At 56.2% G+C, this 26598-nt stretch overlaps 1 protein-coding gene across 6 annotated transcripts; it reads right to left on the bottom strand.

The window, feature by feature from the left end:
* Nucleotides 1-9044: 9044 nt before the first annotated feature.
* Nucleotides 9045-25596, bottom strand: Kcng1 (potassium voltage-gated channel modifier subfamily G member 1). 6 transcript variants are annotated; one of them, XM_063248157.1, is made up of 5 exons: nucleotides 18582-19410; nucleotides 17874-18018; nucleotides 14838-15640; nucleotides 10744-10975; nucleotides 9045-10320 (listed from the first exon to the last, which is right to left on the bottom strand). In XM_063248157.1, exons 3-5 carry the CDS (start codon nucleotides 15612-15614, stop codon nucleotides 9596-9598), a joined length of 1734 nt encoding a protein of 577 aa, XP_063104227.1. In that variant the 5' UTR covers nucleotides 15615-15640; nucleotides 17874-18018; nucleotides 18582-19410; the 3' UTR covers nucleotides 9045-9595. The 6 variants fall into 6 exon arrangements, with proteins under 6 accessions (XP_063104227.1, XP_063104229.1, XP_063104228.1 ...); XM_063248159.1 differs by having other exon boundaries at nucleotides 17874-17977; XM_063248158.1 differs by lacking the exons at nucleotides 17874-18018; nucleotides 18582-19410 and adding an exon at nucleotides 25198-25596.
* Nucleotides 25597-26598: the final 1002 nt, after the last annotated feature.

Raw genomic sequence — 26598 nt, 5'->3', positions numbered from 1 at the left:
TTTTCGTCTCAGGGTCTGGCCAATCAGAGCACTGCGTTTTCCAGGCTTCACTGATTGGCTCAGAGGTGGATGGGAGTAGCTGAACTGCTCCAATCAGAGAAAAATCTCAGGATTTAGGGAGGATCTATCCAAAGGATGCATTGGTATTTGAGAAGATAAGTGGCTGGGATTCTGCAGCCGTGTTGTCACCAGGAGGGAGAGTGTTGAGTGGCTAGGAATCGACACAGGGAACAAGAACAGAAATTGCAAGATAGAGAACAGTTTCCAGCATAGTGGAAATTGTAAGATAGAGAGAAACTGGCCCCTCATGACACAGTGTAGCTGCAGCTGGCACAGCTGTGGCCTTTTCAGTTCTGGGGACTGACAATTACTCTGTCCTTACCACCCTCCTCGCCATAGTTTTTCTGTTTTCCCGTAAGCCGGTTTGAGTTGGGTTTTCTGATGTTTGGGAACATAACAGTCCTACTTAATGTAATGGCTTCTGGAAAGCCCATTACGGAACCTCTCTTCTTTTCCAGCCACTTCACTACATGATCTCATTGGCTCCTTCTTGCCCTCGCCCAGCTCTGGAGGAGAGAGTTACTGTTATCTCCATTTTCCAGACGAGAAAAACCGCGTTCAGAGAGGGTAAGTAGCCGCTTGCTGCCGCCCGGCTCAGGAGTGGCAGGGACCGAACGCAGGCTGGGGCTCCACGCCCAGCAGCAGACTGCAAGCCGTGCCACCCTCCGCAGGGGAGGCGCAGGGTCCCGGGGGCAGGGGCGGGGTGCAGTGTTGAGACTGAGCGTGGTACAGTAGCGTGGCTCCCCCTGCCCCCCCAGTCCATTATCACGCTGCTAATGAAATGCGCGTGAAAGCATCAATGCCAAGCCTGTTGTAACCAAGTGTGAAAATGCGTTTGTAATTAGCAGACACCACTATGCGGAGGAGGGAAGCCTGTGTGAACGTCCCCCCACCCCGCCCCAGAAGGCCATGAAAAAGCAAGGCTAAGGTGCATCCTTGTCCCCCATTATTTTATTTTATTTTATTTTATTTATTTTGACACATGGTCTCCCTATGTAGCCAAACCTGGGCTCAGACTTGGAGCGATCCTCCTGCCTCAGCCTCCCGGGTGCTGAGATCACGGGCGTGAGCCACCACGCTCAGCTGCCTCTGGCGGTCTTGTTCGTGCAGTTCGAGGTTGCTGTTGGGTCCTCGTGGTATTATGAGTGACAGTAACTAGAGCTGTAATTTATTCAGCCCTTCCTGTGGCCGATTCTTCTTCTGTGCTTCAAAGACTTCATCCCTCCAGTCTGTAGGTCACCTCGTAGGGCGGGTGTTGGTTTGCCTTCATTAGAGAGGAAGAGCCAGAAGTCCAGGGAGGTTCCGTGACCTCCAGAGGTCACAGCCAAGGCAGCGGCCCATCAGGAATAAGTCTCAAGATCCTTTGGCCCCCAGACTTGGGTGCCTTCTGTTTGTCCTGAAGTGCACCATAGCTCCTGTTACTCTGCCTCTTCTTGTATTGAGTGATAAGAAAAGTTTGTTGATTGACTCTTAGAAGGCCAGAGTGCCTGGTTGTGCAGGATGCCAAGTTCTGATTTCACACACTTGTTGCCAAAGGGATCTCGAGAGGCCTGCAGGATACACGCGAAGGCTTTGCAGCTCTTTTCTTGGTGTTCTTTCTCTCTCAGGCTCCCATCTCTGCAGTACTCAGGTTCATATCCAGAGAGGAAGAGAGAAGGGCTTTCTATGCAAATGCCAGCATCTCTCCCAGGGGAGGATTCCAGGACTGTTATCTCGTAAGGTGCCCTCAAGAACCCGAACTCCTGTTTCTGTTTTACCACCCAACACTCTTAGCTTCTATCCTTATGGCCCAAGAGGGGTATTAGAGATCCAGCAATCACATCTGTGTTCCAGGAACAAGAACAGAGATGATCATCTTCTTTCCTGTGTGGATACTTTTAAAAGTGCCCTACAAGGTATTACTTACATTTCCTGACCAGAACTTACTTATCTGGCCACATCTTGCTGCAAAGTAGGCTGAGAAATACAGTATACCTGGACAGAGGGTGGTTCTGTTACTAAGTGGAAAGTGAAGGTGGCTGATTGTACGGGCACTTGTGCTTCTGTCCCCACCTGTGGGAGAAGGCTGTGTGAGGGTTGGGCCCCGGTCTAAGAGGGCCTCTTCTGTGGGTGGGTTTTGCAGGAAGAGGTCAGGAGATCCGATCAGGAATTCCAGGCGTGTGTAGTCACAGGAACAGCTCTGGCTCCGGGTCCGAGTTTCTCTGCGGTAAACGGGTGAGAGCCCACCCACCAGTGGGGGCAGGGGATGGAGTCAGTGGCAGAGCGCTTGGGCCCCGGTTCCATCTCTGGTACTGGAAAAACATCCCATCAGCCAGGAACACTTCCTGCTGCACGCAGAGAACTCCTGGCCTCCCCCCAGTTTTCCTGGCCTTTTCCGGGGTTAGCGTGGAGCGCTGACCGCTTGAGGAAGTATCCCGGCATCCCATTCGGTCCTGGCAGCCTGGGTCCTTGTCATCTGAACCCGTAGGTCACTGGTGATGGCTGAGTGAGTCAGCCCTCAGCGCTGTACCCTTGGACCCACCTAGGCACTGGGAACCTTCAGATGGGCCACCCGGGGCATTCTTGGCCATCACAGTTTGGTTGCCTGATTCCCTGGAGGTAGGGGCTGAGGTGGGGCTCAAGGGATTATTTGCAAGGGGATGGCATTCATGCAGCAACCAGCAGTGCTGTCCCCAATGCCAGGGCTGTCTAGAAGCCACAGTCCACAGACACAGTGGCGATGACTTATTTCCTCTTTAGACCTGATCTTTGCTGAGTCCAGCCACCTGTAGCTGTCCCCGACACCCTGGAGTCCAGGGCTAGTACTGCTCCTTGCTTGGCAGGTGGGGGAGCTGACAGGACACCTCAAGTCTCCTTTATCCAGCTCTGGCTGTTTGGGGGTCTGCTTTCAGTGGGCCTCTCTGTTAATTCTCTGAGCCAAACTTCTGCTCACCTATCACAGGACAAGTTGGGCCTGCTCCCCGCACTGCTGGAGAACTGGGTTAACTGCAAAAGATCCCTGAACTTCTAAAGTGAGGCACTTCCTATGTCATTCTCTTTGCACTGTCTGTGTGTCTGTCTTTCTGACTCCATCGCTGTGCTGCAGATGGAACTCAGGGTTTTCCCACTGGTCACATCCTCAGCCCCCTTTCCCCTTTATTTTTATTTTTGAGACAGGGTCTTCCTAAGTTACTTAAGTTGCCCAAGCTAGGCTTAAACTTACAGTCTCCTGCCTCAGCCTCCCGAGTGCTGGGATTACAGTGTGCACCACGGTGTGTGCCCTACTGCATTTTATAATAAACAGATGCTGTTCATTGAGGAACTGTTCTGGTTAAATGGATGGCATTAAGAATGATTCTGCTCTCCTCGAATCAGCACCATTGACGGACGGGGGGAGAGAACAAGGCCACACCAGGAAGCAAGTCCTGCCTGGGAACCGGTGCCATGCATCCATTGCCAGTGGAATGGGGACAGCCAGAGCCCAGCCCCTTCCAGGGTACAGGCTGGCAAATAAGAAGTACCAACACCCCCCTCCCCCAACACATACCATAAACCACCAGCTGATCAGAGAGACACAGGCTGTGATGACAGCTATGGAGGCGAAATGCAATTGGATGGCTGTGGTGCTCTGGAGTTTCACTGACCTTGCAGATGTAGGGCCAGTGATTTGATCACAGGTTCAGAGGATAGCGGTATGCAGCGCAGCATCTGGGAGGGTCTCCCTTAGGGGGTGGTAGCCGTTGTTGAGTCCCTATGGTCTTGTTTTGAAGTCCTATATCGTTTCATTGTTTTGTTGGGTTGGGTTTGTCTTTTGTTTATGTCAAAGCCAATGGCAGGAGCAGCTGTTTCAAAGATAGCAAGATATACTGTGGTAGCCATTTTGGATTTACTATTGGCTTGTTTTGAAATCCTTTATAGCATTCTTTGTTTTGCTTTCATTGTTTCTATTCTTCTGTTCTGCTTGATTTTTACTATGTCTGAAGTTACCTGCAGCTGTTTTGGAGACAACAAAAGGCATGATGGTTACCATTACTGATTTTGTAATGCTTTGAAGCCCTATATCACTTACACTGGTTTGTTTTGATTGGTTTATTGTTTTATTTACCTTGGTTTTTATCCTCTTTAAAATAAAAAAAATAACAACAACAACAAAAGAATGATTCTAAATTAGCCCAGTGGCACCTGGGCCTACCTACTTGGGAGGCCGAGGCAGGAGGATACAAGTTTGGACCCAGCCTGGGCTGAGAGATTTAGAGACCGTGTTTCAAAATAAAAAGTAAAAGGGGCTGGGGATGTAACTTGGTGGTAGAGCACTTGCTTAAGCACTTTATGAAGTCCTAGGCTCAATCCCAGCCTTTCTTCTTTTTTGGGTCCCTCACATATATAATAACAAATGTGGCAGACGGGCAACGGCTGCCAAGTCACCCAGCCCCAGGATCTAGTGCTATCATTTTTTTTTTTTTAAAGCAAGGCTAGTTGGTAGCTTAAATCTATTTCAACAGAGCGAGCTTAGACGTTTATAGGTCATTTGGGTAAACAGCATGTTCTTTTTTCAAAAGCAAATGAAAAGGCTCTTTCGGGCTCTACTTTATGGTTGCAAACACCAGTTCCACAGTAGCTATAATTCAAAAGAAACGGAGGTTCAGGGTGGCGGAGGTTGTTTCCAAGCAGAATTCATCAGGTGACGTGGGAGTGAGGACCGTCCGTCCGCCATCACCGTCACCGTGGGATCAGCCAATGGGCGTGGCCCTTCCCTACTTGCCACTGCGCCTTTGCGTGGGGACGGTGTGCGTGAGTGTACGTGCGCGCACGTGAGTGTGCGTGCGCGTGCGCTGTAGGGCTCACTACAGAAGGATGGGTCTTGCTGATTCAGTTAAGGTTTGGTGGGCTCCATGGCATAGAAGTCTGTACGCGTGGCTTGGTGTAAGGGATTTAGGGAAGGATAAGGAAGGCCAGGGAGAGTTAAAGTAGTGATTTAATTTTCATTTGCCGATGGTGACGACAGGAGATCGGAAGACGACTGCGGAGGGACAGAGTTCGGTGCTCATGGTGCCCAGGAGGTGGGCGCGTGCCTGGCCATGGAACAGGAGTACACAGGGAAATTTCGGGGTCAGTTAGGAGGTGGAGGGCCTTGTGTCCAGGTCGGGAGCCTTGACTGTGGTTCCCCTGGGGAAGAGCTGGGGCAGCAGGGTGAGCTGGCTGAGGACTGGCTGATCTCAACAATCCAGCAGCTCTTAGGATGGTGAGGGCAGTGCCACCCAGTGGCAGGGTGCCTGGCCTTGGGATGGTGAGGGCAGTGCACAGCGTTCTGGAGTGTGAGGGCCCCATCCAAGAGTGGCTGGGTGTGGGGCTGCGTGTCACAAGCATGCTACTCCAGGAGGGTCACTCTACCCCTGGCAGGAGCACACCTAGGGTCACAGCATCAGAATATGGAAAATAAAACAACAGTTGATATTCTGGGGACCTGCTGGGAATGTTGTCTTTCATGCAGTGCTCAGGGAGCCAGAGGAGACCTCTCTTGTTTTAAGTGACATCTAAGCAGAGTGAAGAACACAAATAGGTAATGTGGGCAGAGTTTTTTGGGCTAAGACAATAGCAAGTGCAAAGGCCCTGGGGTCTGTTCAGTGAATAGTCTGTATGGCTATAAAGGAGAGATAAAGGCGGGATGCAAGGAGACCAGACCAACTAGGAGCGGGGAGGGGGAAGTCACCAGTGGAAGTGACAAGGGGCAGAGTCAGGCTCTGAGCAGAGATGAGCAGGTGACTACCAAGGTCCACTGCTGCTGTGTACAGAATAGGTAGGGAGAGTAAGGGGAGCGGGAGGACCAGAGAGGGGGCTGAAATGGCCCAGGGGAAGAGGATGCACCTGAGGGCCAGGTCCCATAGAACCAGAAGGGTGGGACGAGGGATAGAGGCAAGAGAGGAGCACTGGTGTTGGGAGGAAAACAGGTGTGAGGCCATTTCAGTAGATGGCAATTGGAGCCCAAAACGCCTGGACCCCTGCCATCCCTCAGGCTGTGGCTTGGATCTGACGTGCCCCACAGAAGCCTTGTGTGTTCAGAGTGGGGCTGTAGATGGCCGGATCGTGGGGCACTATCCATGTGTGCCGAGTCATCCATTGGTGAGTTCCTGGCTGTTAGGAGGTGGGGCCTGGCTGGAGCTCGGTCCCTGGAGGTCATGGAAGGTCCCTGGCTCCTCCCTCCTGTCTCTGCTTCCCCGGGGCCTTGTGTCCAGGTGAGCAGCTTCCCTCAACAAGGGCTTCTACCATGTTGTTCTTCCTTGGAGCCAATGAACCATGGACTGAACCCCCTGGAAACCAGGAGCCCAAATAAAACTCACCTCCTTTAAACTGCAGGTGTTGGCCTTTTGGCCCCAGTAACGGGAAGGCTGGGGAATACACCGCCTGCGTGGAAATATTTTTTATTCCCTTGTGTTTTCATTGCAAATTATCAGCAGCTGCAGGGCAGGGACTGGGACTACTGTGTCCTGCTTGGTTTGGTTGCTTGGTTCCCAGCTGCTGGGGCAGGGCCTGGATCAGCAGAGGGGCTCTGCAACCGCACATGTGAGTTTCCACCTGCAGGATTTCCCACTGGGGATGTTTCTTTGCCAGCTGCTCCCTCCAAGGCTGGCGGACTGTCTGCTTCTCTACCACTGGGCCTTTGCACTGAAGGCTTCCTGCGCCTTACCCTGGCCCCAAAACTCTCTCCCAGGCCACATTTTTTTTTTTTTTTTTCTTCAGCCAGGTGTGTAGCTCAAGGCTTTGGGTCAAATCCCTAGTACTGAAGAAAAACATTCAAATGTTTTCACTTGCCATCACCGTGTGGACCTCGTATTTCCCACCCTGATCCCCTCTAGCGGGTGGGGCACAGAGCCCCAGCAGTCCAGGGTTAGGTGCTAAAAGCTCCTGCCTGAGCTTCCTAGAGTCACCCTTGGGGAGGGTGCTGCTCTGCCAGGATACGCCAGGTGATCAGGACAGGACACCGGCCAGATGAGGCAGGGACGCACTCACACAAGGACAAAGATACATCCTGCTTGTAGCAGTCTCTCCCCACCCCTGCTTTTATTTAATGTTTAGATAGTTTTGTTCATGGTGGTGGCATTATTTGAATTTTTAAAAATAATGCACTAAAATATCATTTATCTTGATGCCTGAGTTTTCGGGCCACTCTTAAGTTTTGTCCTGGGGCAGGTGCCTCCCTCACCTCAGCCTGTCGGGCTGTGCAGAGCGGGCCTGGGACTCTCTCTGCTGTCCCGACCCCTGAGCTAAGTCCGAGATGGGGCACGACTGTGTGACCGAGAAACAGCATGCATCTGGAAGGCCACTGGGCTGCTCCGCCTGAGCGGGGCTTCTGCTCAGAGCTGTGTGGCCCTTCCTACCTGTATCAGGGTCACAAGTGAGGCTCCATTAGTTTGGGGGCACGGAATTGCACCCAGACTAAGCACAGCAGCTTTTGTTTGGATGTCTGCACATCTTGTGGCAGGTCCCACAAGAATGGTTCTTTTGTTAAAAGGGGGCAGAAAAGCCTCAATCTAAAAGCTGATGGTGGGTCTGTAAGCAGCTTGTGAAGTGGCCCCAGTCTCCCAATTTCTTTTCTCTTTTTGGTTTTGCTGTACTGGGGGTTGAACCCAGCACTGTGGGCATGCTAGGTAAGTACTCTAGATCCCTAACCCTTCTTAACATTTAATTTTGAGACAGGGTCTTGGTAAGTTGCCCAGACTGGCTTAAACTTTGGATCCTTCTGCCTCAGCCTCCCACTTAGCTGGGATTACAGGCATGTGCCACCAAAACCAGCCTTTCTGTTTTTTTAACTAGGGCCAAGGAGTCCTGAACCCATGCCCCAGTAACAATCAGTGCCTTTGTTCCCAGGCAGGGTCTTGAATGTGGCTAGTCTGTGGCTTGGCCTTGGTCACTAGGACAGAGCATAATTTGCAAGATGAGACCAAAGTCCTGACCATGTCCTGGCCTCTGTCCCCGCTGGGGAGGGCAAGGAGCCTCCCCTCCGGACGCTGCCCTGCCAGGCTCCATCCTCCATATCCCACGGCCTGTGCTGTTGCCCGCCCTGAGCTGTCAAGTGCTGCATTTCCTGCTGTCTGCTGAGGATTTTCAGTTGCCTGACTGCCAGCCACCTTCAAGGGGGAAGAGCTCGCTCCATAAATCTGAGGCACTAGCAGAATGATGGTGGCACTGAATCGCTATGACACCCCTGCACTGCGCACGGAGGGCTAATTAATCGGAAAACAAACTTTGCAGTCACGGGGAGCAGGTGTCAGGGGGCCTTTAAGGAGGCCCTCGTGACTTGAATGGTATTTGCACTCCGCCTCACTGTGGGTATGTGGTGCTGACAGCTGGGCCTCCCTGAGGAGGGGACAGAGAGGGACTGCTCTGCGGACCCTGCCTTTCCCAGGGTCCTGTTCTTCATTCTTCCATTTTGGGCAATAAATGTGCACTGAGCACTTACTAGGCTTTACTCTGTGTAAAGAGCGGCCCCGAGGACTCGGGGAGGGAGCCCACAATCAGATGTGTTTCAGAGCGTGTTTTCACTGCCTGCTGGGTAAGCTGCAGGCCCTGGGTGTGGGGTGAAGCAAGTGGGTGCCAGGCATCAAGGGGAGGACTCTGGTCCCCGCCAGCCCAGTCTTCTGGGCCGGCCTGGCATCCAGCTGTCTGTGTCACCTGTGCCAACTGAGGTTGGGAGCAGCTGGGCTAGGCGGGTGCTCTGTGGACCTTTGGGGGCACAGGGAGATCTTGGGGGCTTCCCTGTGCTGCTCAGCCTGCGCTGGAGCAGCGGCCCCATGGTGGGTGTAGATTTCAATCTGGGTGGGTGTGGTAAAGCATTTCTGTAGTATTAGATAACTGCTACCTAGAGCTACAATGAAGTGATTTTCCTCTGAAGTCAGCAGTGCCTAGGGGCTCTCTGGCATCCTTGGGGAAAGCTTTAGAGAAACAGGTTTGAGATACAAGGGAGGACAGAGGACTGAGAAGAGAGACAAACCCACAAACCCGGGGAATGAAGAGGCGAGCGAGGGAAAGCACATTTACTGACAAATCTTACAGGTCTATGGTCACCTTCTCCGTCCAGCCCAAAGGGGCCGGGCAGCTCAGTGCCCCCAGCAACAAACCCTCCAGTTCCGGTTCCTCTTTTAAGGATGCCCTGTGCATGGCAAGTTTTTTTCCTCCCTCCCCTGCCCGCTTCGCCAGAACACGATCCATTCTGAAGACAGACACGTGTAGCTGCTGCTGTGTCTCTCCAGGCAGCTCCACCAGCCAGCTTCGCGGGGCGGACTATTTACATGCGAGCAGCATAAGCCCTTGCCTTACGGGGTGGGGGACACACTGGGGTGGTGGGGAGAGCGGCCTTTCCCTTCTAGACCTCTGTGACTGTGGGTCTGATGTCCCCGCTGTGGGTGGCCCTGGGCCACGCTCAGCAGCGGCTGGTCCCTTCGGAGTCTCCCATGGCAGATGGCAGCAGCGTCAAGCCGCAGGTGGCGGGCAGGGCGAGGGAGTGCTTTGGGTTCAGCTGTTGTCTCTGGTGTCCGAGGAGGCACTTCCGAACAGGATGTCACTGTCCTGGGATATGCCGCTCAGCTGCGACTTGGTTTTGATGAGGAACTGGGCCCTGCGGAACATCACCCGCTCCTGCTCCTGCTTGAGCTCCAGGTAGGAGCGGGAGAAGGTGTGGAAGATGGAGGTGACCGGGAAGGCCATGAGCAGGATGCCGCTGAGGATGCTGCTGAGCGCCACCACCTGGCCGGGCGTGCTCCGGGGCACCATGTCTCCGTAGCCCACGGTCGTCATGGTGATGACGGCCCACCAGTAGCAGGCAGGGATGCTGGTGAACTCGGGGCTGTCGGCCATCTCGTTCTCGATGACATAGAGCAGGGGGGCGAAGAGGGCGATGGCCACGCACAGGAAGAGCAGCAGCAGGCCGAACTCGCGGGTGCAGCGGCGCGCCGTGAGGCCCAGCGTCTGCAGCCCCAGCGAGTGGCGGGCCAGGCGCATCACGTAGAGGATGCGCAGCGCGCGCAGCACGCGCAGCACCAGCCCCACCTTGTCCAGGTAGCTGTTGCCCGAGCCGGGCTTGCGGCGGCCCGAGGCGGCGCCGTCCACCAGCAGGGTGACGTAGTAGGGCAGGATGGCCACCAGGTCGATGAGCGTCAGCGGGCTCCGCAGGAAGGCAAACTTGCTGGGCGCCTGGGTGAAACGCAGGAGGAACTCGAGGGAGAACCAGCCCACGCACACCGACTCCACGATGAACACGTTGTGGCACATCTGGGAACACTGGCCCTGGGGAGAGAGGGCGGTCAGCGGTCCCACCGGTGACCCAGCAGGCTGCTTTGCCCTGGGTGGGAGCCCACAGGAAAAAGGACTGGGGTTTGCCTGTCCGCGGCACATGGCCTGGGGGCCTCTCTCTAGTGATGTCCACTCCTGGGCCTGGGCATTACTCACCGTGCCTATACTGGCTGCTTCTCCCCTCTTCCTCCAACTCAGACCTCAGCCCTGACCTCCCTGTGCCCCACCAGCTGCCCCCTGACATCTGCTACAGGTATCCGCCAGGGCTCTGATGGTGCCACCACCCGGCATGGCCAGCACAGGGCTCCTGGCTTCTCCTGCCCTGCCCCCCATGGTCACCCCTTCTTAGTCACTGGCAGTCCCATCCTTCGAGCTGCCCCACCTCATCCTTACCCCCCTTTCCCGTGCCTCACGTACAATCCGCAGGACCTCTCACTGGCTCTCCATGTAAAACAGCGCTAAAGCAAGCCATGCTAGTCACTGTCCACGGCTCTGCTCTGGTCCAGCCACGATCCTGGACAGCTGCGGTCACCACCTGTCTGGGGTCGCTCATCCCCACAGCCCGGTGTCTCAGAGGGACCCTGAGATGATTAATGGTGTTGGGAGCCGCAGCCCCGAGCCCGGTCGCCTCACTTGGCGGACGTGAGGCCTGTAGTAAAGAACAAAGCCTGAGGTAGATTACCCCTCCCATCGAGCACGTTAGTTTCCTGCTTACCGCGTAAGCAACCCGCTCAACAATATAGTCTGCCTGGCAACTGATGATGTTAGCCAATCAGCTTGCCTTGCTCACTTTAACATGATTGGACACTGTATCCGTATATATACTGGTGCCACCCCTGGGGGGGAAGAAGAAGCCCGGAAGTAGAAGCCCAGAAGGAGCCGCGGGGAGCGGACCAAAGGAGGCTTCGGCTGGGAGCGATCCCAGGGCAGGCTGTACGGAGAAGGAAAATAAAAGAAAAGGTTGTCCACTGCCAGACTTTGTCGTGTGTCCTTCCTGCCAGCCGGGAGCGACATCGACATAATGGGATCCCAGTCGCCCTCTGCTGGGGACCTTCCATGGCCCTGAGAGCAACTGACACCTTCCTTGCTGTACGGAGCACACGGTCTATCTATCTGTCCTTCCATCTGTCGAGCCAACCTTCTGTCCATCTGTCCATCGTCCATCCCTCCCCTCTGATTTCCTTGCTCTCCTCTCCTTGCTCACCTGTTCCACCTCAGGCTCCCGTCACTGCTCTGACACCGGCTCATCCTCAGCTCTGCCTGGACTCTGCTTACTCTGAGGTCCCCCTTCCCCCAAACAGCCGCCTCCCTCCTGCCTTCTCCTCCTCCAGCTCTGTGCTCCATCGGCTCTGCTCAGGGAGACCGGTGACCCCTCTTTAAGATCCCCTCCCTCTCTCATACCCCAGCCCTGCATTATATTCTGCTGTCTGTTCACAGAGCTCAGGTATCTTCACAGGCTCTGAGAGTGACCTGTGTCCCTGCTCATGGTCTGTCCCCGCCTCCCTGCTCCTCAGCAGACTGCAGCCCTAAGCGCAGGGCAGGCCACAAGCTCTGCTCACTGCCCGGCCCCCAGTGCCGGCCCAGCACACGGCAGGCAGGTGTTTGCCACATGGCTGCACAGGAATGAATAGAAGAAGCTTGGTGTGTGTGTGTGTGTGTGTGTGTGTGTGTGTGTGTGTGTGACTGGGAACCACGAGGGACCAGGTAGGCGAAGGAAGCACGGAGATGAGGGGAGGAAGAGATCCCACTGGAGAGCCCCTAACTCTGCCCCAGAGGGATTCAGGTGAAGGCTGCCTTGAAGCTTCTAAGAGAAGCTGGAAATTTGCAGTTTTATGTGAAATCCCTTGGCGATAACTGTTGGTTAAACAGATAAAATGTTGATTCAAGTGCTGGTGACAAAATGCAGTACAGAGTGAACATAGCACGGGCCAGGAAACAGCCTCACACTGGATCTGGCATGCGAGCCGCTTGGCCTGCAGAATAACTGGACAGTAGACAGCTCTCAGTGGACTTGGACCCCAGCCTTAAAGCAGACTTTGGCAGCGAGGAAAGGTACACAGATCCCCGTCTGCGGCCCCCACTAGGCTCTTGGGCACAGCTGGGCTCCATGACCCTCTGCTACGTCTCGAGAGACGTGCTGGAGGCCGAGATGCACATGAACACTTGGGCTTTGATGTGGAAGCCTCCCTGGACTGCACCCCTCTGAGCAGCTCTAGCGGCCACGGGTGTCTCACACAGAGCCCTCTTGGCATGCACCCGGTCCTGGGGCTTGGGGTGTCACACCCCATCCAGCCCCAGTAGATTTATCATAGTCACCCTGCAGTGCACCAAGCAGAGGCACTGAGCTGTGGGCAGGAGACGCCAGTGAACTGTGGATGCTGCTGGCCTGCGAATGATGCCGAAAAGCAGCAAAGCTGATTGAGTTCTCTCACAGGCCGGGACTGAAGACGCGGTGTCAGGACTGCGGGTGCAGCTCAGCAGCAGAGGACCTACTAAGCACACACAGCACCCCGGTTCCATCTCCAGCTCCACAGGAAAGAGGAAGGAAGGAATCGGTACGAGGTCCCTGGGCTGCCAGCCAGATGTCACAGGGCAGTGACGCCCTTTGGGCAGCAGTTACGTGTGAATCCTTGGAGCCTGTACTTCCTATACACACATGGGCCAGGCGCTATTGCGGCCGCCTCACAGGCTGTTCGAAGCTCCCCTGACGGGTGGAGGTGCAGAGGCACAGAGGGGCCTAGAAACTTGCCCCTGGCTACACGGCCAGAGTGGACAAGATGGGGTTCTGCTTCAGGTGGCCTGGTCCTTGCTGTGACCTCTAGGCTTATCAAAAGTTCATTTTGTTGGTTGAGCACTGTTTTCTTAGTAGCCTTTTAAAAAAATGCAGTCTAAAAATCATGCCAGCACATCTCTGTAGGTTATAAATGCACCAACTGTGGCATCCTCCTCCATAATCTCTGCCTGTGGGAGACCTCGAATGGTGAGCACCTCCCACGCTAGGCCACAGAATGCACATGAAACCCATAGCAAATGCAGGGTATACAGCCAGCGCCCAATAAACGCCGGCCCCATGTGTTCTGCCTTCAGTTCACACTGTCATACCTAGTTTTTAAAACGTCTACAATTTGTTCCTGTTGGAGACTTTCTGGTTTTTCTAAAACTTGCTTCTAAGGGGTCACATCTCAAAGAACCAGGGGTCTAATACACAACAAGCCTGAACTAGGAGGGGTACCCTCTATGGGCTTGGCTCCCTCTTAAGGCTGTCAAACAGGATTGCAGGCCAGGGGATGGATGGAGATTACATATATATGTATGTATATGTGCTGGGAGTGAACCCAGCGCCTTGCACTTGCTAAGCAAATACTCTACCTCTGAGCTACATTCAGAGACCTGACCTTGTAATTTTTCAGAGGAACTTAGAGTATGTATTTTAAAATGAACCCCCCCCCCCACACACACACCGCTTTTTGTGATGCTGGAGCTGAACCCGGCATCTTCACCCTGAGCTGTGTCTGCAGCCCTTTTTCATTTTTCATTTTTGAGACAAGGTCTTGCTAAGCTGCTAAGGTGTCCTTACTGGCTTTGAACGTGCCGGCCAGCTTCCTGCCTCAGTTTCCCAGACTACTAGGGTTACATAGGCATGCACCACCCTACCCAGCTGGCACCTCATTTTAAAGGCCGCAGCCAAGTCAGAGTTTTGGGAAATGCGGTGCAGGCCAACGGCAGACTTCTGTGGGGTTACACTCGGTCTCCAGGCTGCCAGGGGGTGCACACTTCCACGTTTAAGAACAGACTGTGGATTCCATCACACTGGGTGTGGGGGCTGCCACACCTGCCTCAGTGAGCTTCTCTGTTTAGTGAATGCACCTCCCCTGCAGGTTACTGCAGGATCCGGGAAAAGACAAAAGATGGATGAGGCAGGAGCCCAAGCAGGCTCCCAGGACTGCTGGGGAGGTGGGCACCTCCGGTGGAGGTGCAGCCGCCTGGGGCCTGCGAGTTGATACACACATCCTTCAAAAGAATGTGCTCAAGCTTCCCATCTGGGGATGTGCACACATGCACATACCTACGATAAAAATCGTTTTCCGCACCCGGGAAGATGCGATCTTTTTTATGGGATGTTGTTATGTGAGGGAGTTAGGGAGGCTGAGACAAGACTCAAGTGGGTAAGACAGCGTCCATGGCGCGTGCACTGTGCTTAGCCAGGGCCAGGTGCATGGTCAGTAACCTCACCCACGCCTCTGACAGCAGAGGCACAGTGCCTCTTCTGCCCTGCACGTGATCCTGGAGAGCTGAGGACACAGTGGAGCCCGGGACAGTCACACGGGGACAGGGTGGCAGACAGCGTGCATGCAATCACACTGACACACAGCGCGACGCCAGGAGGACCAGGGATGCCATTCGGCTGCCTGCCTCAGGGAGGCCTCTTGGAGGCAGTGGCAACAGTGGGCTGAGGGGCGTGAGAGGGAGTGACCCCGCAGGCCCTTCCCTCACCGCAGCCAGGCTCTTACCTGCTCCTCCTCCTCCCTCAGGCTGGGCAAGGTACTGACCGAGAGGTTGACCGCGGTGACAGTGACAAAGAGCACGGACAGGCAGGCGAACACCTTGCCCGGCAGCCCCGAGTGCGGCCTCTCCACCATGTCGCGCAGTCTCTGCATGCAGCGGCTCAGGCGGCCCTCGCCAGTCACGGGGCCCTCGCTGTCGCGGGTCTCGCTGTCCAGCGCGTCGTCCTCCTCCTCCTGCTCCACCATCTCAGCGAACTCCTCGATCTTCTGCAGGTAGCGGCGCTTGCAGCAGCCGTCCAGGTGGTCCTCGGCGATGCCCCAGTAGAGCAGCTCCTCCTGGAAGGACAGCGCGCACATCTCGCGCAGCAGCCGCAGCTTCCCGGCGCGCAGGAAGGTGAGGATGGTGCCGAAGGCCCCCGGGTTGCGGTCGAAGAAGAACTCGTTGCAGGTCACGTCGTAATCATCGCACACGTTGAGGATGTCGTCGAAGTTGGTGCAGGCCTTGAGCTGGCCCAGCCGCGTCATGGGGAACTCGTCCAGCGTGGTCCAGGGCAGCGAGTACTTGATGCCGCCTACGTTGATGATGATCTGCCGCCGACGGTCGGCGGGGCCCGGGGGGCCGGGGTGCGGGGTGTCCTGCGGGTGCAGCCGCTGTGCCCGGCGGTAGAACACGCCCTTGAGCGCCTGGCTCTGCGGGAGGAAGGCGGGGTGGAGGGAGGCATCCGAGGTGCAGCTCAGGGCGCTGTAGTCGTAGTCCGAATTGTCTCCCGGTAGCAGGGTCATTTTGGGCCTTTACATCCCTCTGGGGCCTGAGGGGGAGAAGGGAGGAAAGACCTGGGTGACCCCTCGTGGACACTCACTGCTGTGCACTCAAGGTGCGGCCCCACGCGTGTCCCCCCGCAGGCCGAAGCCCTAACCCTGTATGATGGGATTAGGAGGTGCAGGCTCTGGGGGTGACCAGGGTGGAGGAGGATGGGAACGTAGACCCCCGGGTGGAGGTGGGGACTTGTGACCCCGGAAGAGGAAGGGACTCCGAGTTCCTCGTGGCCTCCTGAGGACAGTGAGAAACTGGGTGACCGCAGCCCCACAGAGGGTCCTTTCCTGACCCCAGTCTGCGGACACCTGCTCTCCAACTTCCAGCCTTCAGAACCGTGAGAAACAAATGCCCGTGGGTGCAGGCAGCCTCGGTACTTTGGGACTGAGACATTGACCTTGGAGTGAACATAGCAACAGTATTTCTGGGCATCACCCCACTCTACAATCCCAGTCCTGACTCCTTTATGCTAGGGCAGGGCTGGGCACCACTGAATGCCTAAGAGCTGGCATCCTGGTGGACCCCTGGCCATACCTGCACTGTTACCTACTTAATACTTTATTTTAAATGGACCCTACTTGTATTTACTTGCTTATATTTGGAATTTATTTAGCATGGAAAGGCAGCTTAGTGTAGACCAGTGGTTCTTAACTAAGGCTGAGTTTGTCCCCCTGGGCCATGCAGCAATGCCTGGAGGCAGTTTTGATTTCCATGACTGGAGAATGGCACTGCCATTGAGAAGGTAGAGGCCAGGGATCTGCTAAATGTCCTAGAGTACCTGACAGCCCTGTATACCAAACAGCCATGAGGCCCAGGCAGCAGAGCCCTGGGATGGGAGCCATGCAGGAGGCTTTGGAGCCACAGGGCCCGGGGGAGTTGCTTAAACACAGTTTTGTTCTATTTCCTCAGTGTGAACCGGGTACAGCCACATGACCCACTTCTGGAGATTATTGAGAGCATTAAGTGGATCGTGTCCATGTGGGCACCTGGAGGGTTTGCAGGCATGCTGTTTACTATTTATTGCGGTTAGGATTCATCTTAAAGGGACACCTCCAATTGTTGCTGTTAATGGGAAACAGCTGTGTCTTGCCGTAACAGTGGGCAGTAGACAAAGAAACGCACAATTACCAGAACAATGCCTTGTTTGCTTGGGCATCAACAGAGGTCACCTTGAGGCCCTGGGGTGAACTTCACAGCCATGCTTGCCCTCCTTCCCTCTTAAACTGGCACATTAGTATTCAGGCACTCGCCACCCACTTCTAGAATGATTCCTGTGCAAGCCTGGCTCCTTGATTTCACACTCCTTTGGGGAGTATGGGGCCTTGCTGGTCTCTGAATCCCAGGGCCCGGCAATGTAAGAGCTCCAGGAAGTGCTCGCTGAATGAATACTCTTCCTGTTGATGAGACCCACAGTGTGAGAGCACTTCTGGGAAACTGAGGTCAAAATATCGGTCATATAGACACTTTTCGTCTCAGTCCCCAAAGATAAGGGTGTTACTAGAATGTGATGGCAGATTCATTACCAGCTCACGGACTGAGTTTAGTTAATGCGTATTTTGCTTGGCTTGAAGAAGTTTCTGAAAATTGAGAAATTTCATGTAAAAATCCGTATCCTTGGCTTCTTTGAAAAATTAGAGTATTTGGCAACACTGGGCCCCAATTCCAACAGAGAAATGGCTGTCCCTACGGGCAGGGCCTGCAAGCTCCAACCCACCACCGTGCTCTCTGCTCCTATTGGGCTCTGCTGCACTCCCCTGTCTTCTCTCTGGGTCCTGCAGGCACCTGGGTTTGAGAGCTCAAGATTATCCTACAGAGCTTCGCAGAATTAGGCTGCTGCATAGAAAATACACAGAAGAGCCGAATACTTTGCTTTTTAAAATTACTACCCTCCCCCTATCCCGCCCCCTAGTGGGAGCAAATGGTAGTGCCCGTGTTCACGGATTTCCAAATGGCAGCCCATTTCCAATCCTGCAGTGACAGTAGGTGCCAGGGAGAGGTCCAGGGGAAACACACACACACTCCTGCATGGATGGGAAACTTCTCGCAGCAGTCCGGGGTGGGGAGAGTCCCCCCACTTGAAGGGGGGCTCCTTCCTCACCAGGATGGTCACACTCATTCATCTTTGGGGAAGCCAGTTCACAGACCAGGATTTGGGAAACGGGGGTACACCTGTGTTTGGAACAAAAAACGACTGGGTTTCAGAGTGTGGCGTGTGCTTTTCACTCTACCTAAAATTGGAACCCGTCTCCTGTGGCAAAGCCTGCCAGCAGCCCTGGGAGGCGTGGGAATAATCCTTCACAGGCACTTCACCGAGTGATACCGCTTCTCAGTGCTGCTTTAGCGTTGCCATCAAAGACAGAGGAAAATGACATTCTGTTTGGCAAGAGAGAGAAGTAAAGGAACATCCTTCTTCCCCCAAGTCCCAGAGGGTGCCTGCTGTGACACCCCAGCCTGTGATCACCTCCTCTCTCCAGGAATCTCCTTCCCACCTCCCCGCGGCCCTCCCGCAGAAGGCCAGCAGTGCCTCGCTCCTCCCTCGCCCGTCTCCAGTGTTTCCTGGGCAGTCACCCTGCCCCAGTGGCTGCTTGGACTCGAGCGGCTCCTCTCCTCTCCCTGGAGGGACCACAGGGACGCTCCCCCCAAGCCAGGGGGCCTGGAAGGGTCACAGGCTGGAATCCGCTCAGTGCAGAATGGGGGACATTCTCCCTGGCTTCGAACCTGACATGTGTGGGTGCCAGGCCTGGCATCTCTAGCGAGAGTCAAGCTCATTACTCAAACAGGTCCTACAGCCTGTGGGGCAATGACGTAGCTTTTCACCCAGGCTCAGCTCCACCCCAGAAGCTAGGCGTCTCCTCTCCAGCCCTGCAGCGCGGTGGGCTCCTCAGCTTTTGCCTCTTCGGGCTATGATGGTTGGATGCTTGGGTGGAGGACGCTACCTGGGAAAGAGCTTGTGTGGGTGGGGATGAGGGGAGTCCTGTGGGAGCTGTCTGTCTGCCCGTCCATCCATCTTTCCTTTCTTCCTTCCCTCAACGCTCCCACATGCAGGCGGCTGTGCTGGGACAGATCTCAACCCTGTACTTCTGGAGTTGAGTTTCTAGAGAGAGATGGTCTCCAAATAAGTACACTGGTAACTGCTGGAGGTAGCGAGCACTGTGCTGGAACAGTGCAAGGTGACAGATGGGGAATGACACAGGTGGGGGCAAGATTAGTTGCAGGCATCAGGCTGAGCTTCTTGGAGGAGGGGACAGAGGGCTGAGCCCGGTGACGGGAGGACCTACCCCATGCATGCTGGGGGGGCGGGTGTTGCCAAGCAGAAGGAGCAGCAAGAGCTTGTTCCCTGACTCGAGAGGGGTTTGCACCGTGAAGACCAGAGAGAAGGCGGTGAAACTGGGCCAAGTGAGGGCGGAGGTGGGAGGAGATACACTTGGCCGGTTCCTCTGTAAGGAGCAGGGCTTTATTCTGTGGGGTGTCAGGGGCTGAGTGTGGAGCTGGGGTGCCCCCCAGTATGTGCTGGGGGAGCAGAGACCTGAAGGGGTTCGGGATGCACTTTGGAGGGAGAGCCAGCAGCACTTGCAGAAGGACGGGGCTTGCGGTGAGAGGAGAAAAGAATGGGGTGATTCCAGTATGCCGTTTGTCAAGGCAGAGGCTAAGAACAGCACAGCAAGGACTCGCTAGCACCTCCAGAAAGGGGCATGGCTTTGTCACCCCTGGTTTTAGCTCAGGCAGCCTTCTGGCCTCCAGAACTGTGAGATTACTTAGGGTTGTTTCAAGCCACTCAGTTTGTGGCAACAGGGAATAAACAGAGGGGATGGCTGAGATAAAGCAGCTTCTCTTCCCCAGGGGACACATCTGGTGACTACCTCACCCTGGAGAGGCAGATGAGCCCACTGGCTTTGAAATCAGGAGACCTGGGTTCATAGCCAGTTGCTTTGACTTTGGGAAAACTGTAGAGTCTGCAAAGACTCAGTTTTCTTATCTGTAAAATGGGGATAAAAATAGCCCCTACCTTGTTGAGTCACAGTGAGGACAAAAGCAACAGAGTGATGCCTGACACACAGTGAGCCCTCAGCGGACACCACTGTGTCCACCCTCCCCCACCAGCCAAGTTCTGCCTGTGACCTGAGCCTTGGAACCCAGCATCATCTGTGCCCTCTGCCAGGGGCTGGCGGGGTGCAGATGAAGGATGTTGTTGCCGAGGGACCCAGGCAGCTCCCTCCTGGGTCTATTCCTCAGACTCAGGGCACAGGGATTGCGGCAGAAGTTGTCAGTGATAAATTATTTGTACTCAAATCTTTGGCTTAGGTTTTGCTTCTGGGGAATCAGACCTAAACGAGAAGCAAGGCACAAAAATGTCACCCTGTGTTGCTGTGGCACCTGTGTGTCCGTCCTCAGGGAGTGGAATGTGAGGCGTGGCAGCTGCAGGTGCAGCATCCTGCTGATGGCTCGGAAGTGGGTCCTACAGGACACACGGGCAGAGGTCCAGGAGGAAGAGGGCTATCAGGTCAGTGGGTGACTCACACAACTCGGGTTAAAAGAAAACAGACGAACACAAAACCCACCAAGCCCCCAGATTCCAGAACGCACTGGGTGCTCAGCAGAGGCATGGATCCTTGAGGTCTCCCCTGTCTCACTCAGGGTGCCTGCAGGGGCCCAGGAATCTGCATTATGGGTAGGTTCCACTCGGGATTCCGAGGATGCCAAGGTTAGAGAGAGAAGAGGGAGGGTATTTTGAACACCTGGAGACCCCAGAGGCTGGAGGCACCGGAGCTGTTTGGGCTTTGGCGGGAGCCTGGCTCGCTGCATCTCTGCCCAGCTGCTCACTGGCCTTGGGCCCTGGATGGCTCTGTGCGACTCACTTCAATAGAGAAGCAGAAACCTCCTATGCACGGGGGTTGCCTTGTTCAGGCTGCTCTTCACGAGCCCAGTGTCCCATCGACCTCCCTGCGCCACTCCTTATCCTCTGGGACGGAAGACAGGGCTGGCAGCCCTGACTTGAGCGGAGGGCACATCCTCAAAGCTCTGTGGTCATTTAAGGTGTAAGGCGTCCCGAGTGGCGGCCCCACTGTGAGCTCAGCACACGCTTAAGGGGCAGAGTGAGGGACCTGGAGGGCAGGAAGGCAGAGTGGCATGTGACAAAAATCCAAGCCAGGTCTGAGCCAGCCACCCACAGCCAGAGATGCTGGCCTCCAGTTTCCTCCCCTATAAGACAAAAAACGCCAGCCTTGCAGCCTATGCTGATGGTTGGGCGAATGTAGGTTCACTGTAGGAACCAGCAGACCACGAGATCCCCATCCCATGGGACGCCCATCAAGGACACAGAAGGGTTCCACGAACAGATCTGCTGATCCCAAGGGCTACAATACCTCCTGGGGCGCTTTCTAGGGTTTCAGTAAACTGCTGACCTCTGCTCCTCCGTCTTACACTGCTCTTCCCTCTGAGTGGGAGGGGGGAGGCAGAGAGGGCGCTGCCATCCCGAGTGTCATAAATAGCACCAGTCAGCCTCTCTGCCCCCACGTTCACCAAGTGCCAGGCGCTGTGCTAGCAGCCTGACCCGCAAAGCCTCCATCCCTGCCTGAGACGCAGGCATTTCTCTAGATACTCCCATTTGACAGGCAAGCCTGAGAAGTTAAATCTCATGACCGGTGACCGAGAGATGAAGACATTGTCAAACTAGCTCTGGGAGACCCTAGTTCAAGCACTTGATCCTTGTGAGGGTAGAGAGGGTGGGGTCTCCATCGCCTGCAGCGAGCCAGGGGCTGGTGTCTGCTTTCTATTTCTATGGACAAGCTCTTGGAAAGTCTCTGAGGAGACCAGGCAGCTGCCTATGATTAGGGCAACATCTTCGTTCTGTTTTGTGTTTGCACTGGCGCTGAGTACCAAATCAACAGGATCCCCGGCTCTGATAAACTCTGGGCTGCCACTGTGGCCCTGGAGAGGACATGTGACAGGGGAAGTGATGTGGGGCCAGGAGCCAAGGAATGCCGGAGTCCCCGGGGGCCTGGAAAAGCAAGGAGTGGACACACCTTGATTTTAGTGAGATGCACTTTGGACTTTTAACCTTCATGAACTGTAAGATGATAAATCGATGATGCTCGGAGTCATGAAATTTGTGTTAATATGTGAAAATGGAAACATACTCAAGTGACTTTCTAGGAGAAAGGCTTATCTTTCCTAAGTCCCTCGGGCCTCGGTTTCTCTCTCACATCATGCTTCTCAGCCTGTGCTGTGCCCTGGCTCCGAGGGGGATTTTGGGGAGCCTTACATCTCACTCTGCTGCTCTTCCCTTTCATCTGTCAGGATTAGGGCTCCTGGCTGGGTCCACCCAGAGGACTCAGTGGCCAGGGGTGCTGCATGCATCCCCAGTTACCCCGTGGATGGAGGGATTTGCCCATGGGCTGGCCCTGGTCCTGGCACACTGGACCCCTGCGCCATGCGGTATCCACCCATGTGGGAGATCTTTCTCAGCCCAAGTCCTCCCCTAATCCAGTCATGGTGGACCTCAGCCTTGCTTCTTGTGAGCTGTGCCCATGCCCCTGGGGGACTGCAGGGAGCTGGGCTCTTCCTTACATCCTCACTTGCCAAAAAAAGTCCTCCCCACCCAGCATGGCTATTGGCAGAAGAACCCTAAATGCTCGTCTCACCAGGAGGTGCTCAGAGGCTGGGACCTGAACACCTCTCTTACCCGCCTCTTTGTAGCCCGAAAGGTAGACTGCAGAGTTAGTAGCCAAGCCCATGTGGGGAGCAGTGGGAACCTCAGGAAGGCAGAAGCTGACACCTGCTCAGCAAATTCTTCTGGAGGGAGAGCGTGGCTGTGCTGCCATCTGCCTGGGGAAGTGCAGGTGTGAGATAAAAGTCACCACAGAGCCAGGGACAACCTGCGGCAGAATGCAGACCCTCTCTGGGGTCAGTCCCTATCTTGTGCTGATTTTACTCATCAAGTACAATCTGCTAGCTAATAAAAATGGCCAACACAGATAGGTGTTTGCTGACAGCTTCTTCTTACTAAATTCTTTGTAGAAAGGCTTCACTAGCCACTGTTTTCCATCCAAGGCCCCGTTTCTGGGTTTATGTGTCAACCAAGAGTGGATCCCCAGATCCCTACTCCTCAAGCAACAGGAAACACTAGCCCTTTATCACAGGCTTGGAAGCGAGTGTGGAGAAAGCCAGGATGAGTTCCTTAGTCCAGGCTGTGGGCTGCGTTGCTCTGTCCCCTGTCCTGGGGACATACATCTCTGTCCCCTGGGGGAGAAGAACCAGGGTTGTGTTGTTCCCAGCACTGAGATGTTCTCACCATCTTTCCACTGGAGCTGGGCTGGCCTGGAGCTGCCAGGGAAGAGCAGCCCTCAGGGCCACGGCTTGCCTGCCTTGCCTGCCTTCCACAGGCATCGTCCTCTCTCTGCCCTGGGCAGGTGTCTCTGCAGAGCTCGGAAGGCCAGAAGGACACACAGGAAGAACTCTGGCCTTATGGAGCCCAGAGGAGCCATCCTGGCCCTGCACTTACCCCATGCCCTGGTCTCCAGCAGAGCCAAACGTAACCTGGTGTGGCTCCCCACAGTGATTGGCAGCGAGCAGCCCTGCGTGCAGGGGTGCCACATGCACCCTGGTTTATAAACCTCTGCTCTGATTCCTAGAGGCAGCGGCTCCCTCCCTCCTCCAGTGAATCAGACCAGTTTCAGCTCCCTCCCTCCCCTCCCCCCTCTCCTGTGCTCAGCAAAGGAAGGGTGTGTCTGAGCCATCTCTCTCCCCTCACCCACCTGAGTAACTGGTGCACCGGCCCTTGAATGCTTGGGCAAATGTCTTGTGAACGGGCATCGGTGGGCACCTGCTTCACTGAACATTAGCTCAGCCTTTCACAGCTCCTCCCATCACCTTCCTCCAAGGAGCTCCAAGTTCCTTTCCACCTGCCCCTCACCCCCCATGAATGCACTAGCTGATCCAACCTTCTTTCTATGCCCATGAGCTGCTCGCAGCCAGCCATGCAAGCAGGCTGCAACCCATCAAGGGAGGGCCCTTGTCTCAATCTCTCCTTCCCTCTAACTGGTAGGGAGGCTGCCCCCATCCTATTTTATCCCCACCCCAACCCTCTCCTTCATTCACTGTTCTCTCCCAGTACAGTCTCAATAAATGTTTGTTGATTGAATGAATGAGTGTGTTGTGCACTTGGTATGGTGAGCTCCCCAAAGTAGGTGCTCAGCCAATCTTTGTTCAACCCACAAAGGAATGAATGAACTCTTCTCCTTCCCCACCCAAAGACTCCCGATCCAAGTAGGCTGAGCCTATGTTTAGTGGAGCTCCTGGCACTGAGGAGACCACCACTTTCCCTACAGGGACATCCACTGAACTGTCCTCCTAGCCCAGGAGCCAAGCACACAGTAGGCGCTCAATAAACGTTTGTAGCGCTAATAGTTAATGAATGACTCAATTCAGCCCGCTGGTGGGGGTGCTGCATTCCAAGTCTCCGGATGACTGAGTGAATGACCCAGCGAACGACTCCCCCTCCACCCGGGAGGTGCAGAGCGACCTCCTCCCACAGCCAGGAGGCGCCCCTTCCCCACCGGGGTCACCGGCCCAGATGTCCCGCATTCGGGCCCTCGGGGACCGCAGGAGGAGCCCGAGCCGACCGCACCGGGGACGCGAGGCCGGAGCATCCCTGCGGGTCCTCCGTCGCCCCGGCCTCCCGGAGGACGGGTTTCGGGGCCCCGCTCAGGGCTGCGCCACCGCGCGGCTCCCGGCCCGAGTCTGCGGCCCGCGGCGTCGGCCCGGCCAGGCTGCGGCGCGCAAACTTCCCACCTCAAGTTCCCGGCGGCGCGGCGATCCCGCCTCGGAGTTGGCTCGGCCGCGGCTCCTCGCGTCCCCGGAGCGCGGCTGCAGGACGAGGGCGCGCGGGGGAGCGAGCGGGGAGCCGCAGGGGGCGCCCGCTCGGCCACCCCAGCCGCCGCCAAACTTCGGCCCGGGGCCGCTCAGCTCCGGCTCGGACCCGCGCGCCCCGCCTCCGCCTCGGGTCCCCGCGGGCTGCGAGTGCGCCGGGAGCGCGGCGCGGCGGCGGAGGGAGGCGGGCGGGGCGGGGGAGGGGACTGCGCGCGGGGCGGGGACGCGGGCGGCGCGGCGGGGCGCGGCCAGGGCCTCCCCGGGGGTCGGGACGGGCTGCCCGCCGCAAGGTGCAGCCTGGCGCCCGGGACGGGGCGCGCACCTCGGCTCGGGGCCGGGCACCCCCCCCCCCGGGCACCGCGCCGCAGAGCCTGAGTGCAGCCGGGACGGCGCACGGGGGGCCCCCCCAGCCCACCGCCCTGCCCTCGCCGTCCGCTTCTCCGAGCCCTGCCTGCCTCCTTCCTCCTCCGCACGCCGCAGCCCGTCGCCAGGTCCCTGCGCTCCGCTGCCCCGGGGCTGCACAGCCTCCCGGGGCACCGCGCCAAGTCACGTGCGGTCTCCGGCGGTCCAAGTGCGCGGGTGGGCGCGGGCCCCGGGCACACCGCCCCGGGGTCTGCACACAGGCACTGAGAGTCTCCCACTGCCCCAGGGCCGTGCCGATGGCCTCCACATCCCTGTGCTCACCTCGTGCCTTTCTCTGGGAGGTCCAGGGACGCAGCTGCCCAAGGTCTGCCACGGAGCTCCCTTAAGCACACCCGGGTGCTATGGCCACACGCGCCAATATCCAACGACGCTCCCATCCCCCCAGCTCCAAGAGCACCATTGCTGTTGACCTCTCCTGCCACTTCAAGCTGAGGTGGTCACAGGCTTCATGGCAACCGCTTAGGGACAGGATGTGAAATCCCAGGTACTCTCGCCCCAGGCGGACCTACGTGCTCCAGTGGCCTGCACGACCTGGAAATGCACGCAGCAAGTGGGTCCTGGGGTCACAGGGTCCTCACCCTTGGAGAAGAGAGGGTGCCCCAGCAGAACCAGCTTTTGGGGTCCTTGCGTGGCACCCTTCTTTCCTCTTTTTCTACCTTTCTCCGTCAGCAGTGAAGAGCCTGCGCGGGTGGAGGGGGCTGTGGGTGGCTGCTGTGTCTGGACTTCACCTAGAGGAAGGAGCTTAGCTGAGCTTTAGGAGGTAAACACTGAGTTGCTCATTCATTTAGCCAACATTGGTTGGGGGTGCGATGACAGACCTGCCAGGACAGACAGGGACAGGCCCCAAGAGCTCCTCTTCAGCTGAGGAGAGGCAGGACCTGGAAACCCCGGTGAGTACCTGGCTGCAAGTCTGAGCAGATCTGGAGGAGCCAGAGCACAGGAGAGGTGCAGAGAGAGACCCCATTAGTCAGAAGGAGAGGACCCTGAGCAGCAACTGTGACATTGAGCCCTGAGAGAGGAGCAGCAGCCTATCTTTGGCGGATCTGCAGAGAAACCTTGCAGTGGCCTGGAAGCAAAGGACAGAAGCGTGTTGGAGAAACAGCCAGAGGCAGCGAGGAGCGCTGGCCCGGGCTGTGCCCTGTGTGGGCTTTTTGGCAGCCTGGCCCTGGATCGCTGCTCCTCTTCCCCACGTCAGACCCTGCTTTCTCTTCCATCCCGGAACTGAGGACCTGCACCTCTGTCTCCCTGATGGTCATCAGAGGCTAAGCCAGGGCAAGGACTGTCGAATCTAAGACCTTAAGGCCAGCTGTAGAGGAGCTGACCCCAGGGACTGGGCCTAGCCGAGCACCGTGCGCCTGAATCGATGTTGGACTGACCCGCAGACACTGTGGAGACCACCAGGGAGGACACTGCCTCCCTCCCGCTCCCTCCTGCCCCCACACGCACCCACGTGCCACGCTGCGCTCGGGTTTCATTGCTGCCCGATCTGATCTCTGACTGTGCTAAACGACATCCAATAAAATCCTTCTAAATCCTTTTAAGGAATTCCCTCTGCAGTTCCTCCCTCTCTTCGAGCCTTGCAGATTTCCAGCTCTTCTCTTCATATCTTCATTCCCTTCCTGGGGACGCATCCCTTCCCGAGCTGCCACGCGGGAATGGATG

The sequence above is a fragment of the Cavia porcellus genome, unplaced genomic scaffold (genome assembly GCF_034190915.1).
Source record: "Cavia porcellus strain 051 isolate PalLab524CR breed Dunkin Hartley unplaced genomic scaffold, mCavPor4.1 scaffold_5, whole genome shotgun sequence".
In the NCBI taxonomy this organism is placed as follows: Eukaryota; Metazoa; Chordata; class Mammalia; order Rodentia; family Caviidae; genus Cavia; species Cavia porcellus.
Note: the sequence above shows the minus strand (reverse complement) of the source record. Positions and strands in the feature narration are given on the sequence as shown.

Excerpts from the sequence above, each read along its gene's own strand:
- Kcng1 (XM_063248158.1), bottom strand. The coding sequence starts at position 15,614 with ATGACCCTGCTACCGGGAGACAATTCGGACTACGACTACAGCGCCCTG. Across the intron at positions 10,976-14,837 it reads TGAGGGAGGAGGAGGAGCAG|GCCTCACGTCCGCCAAGTGA; the intron begins GTAAGAGCCTGG and ends TCTTTACTACAG. Across the intron at positions 10,321-10,743 it reads AGTGAGAGGTCCTGCGGATT|GGCCAGTGTTCCCAGATGTG; the intron begins GTACGTGAGGCA and ends CTCTCTCCCCAG.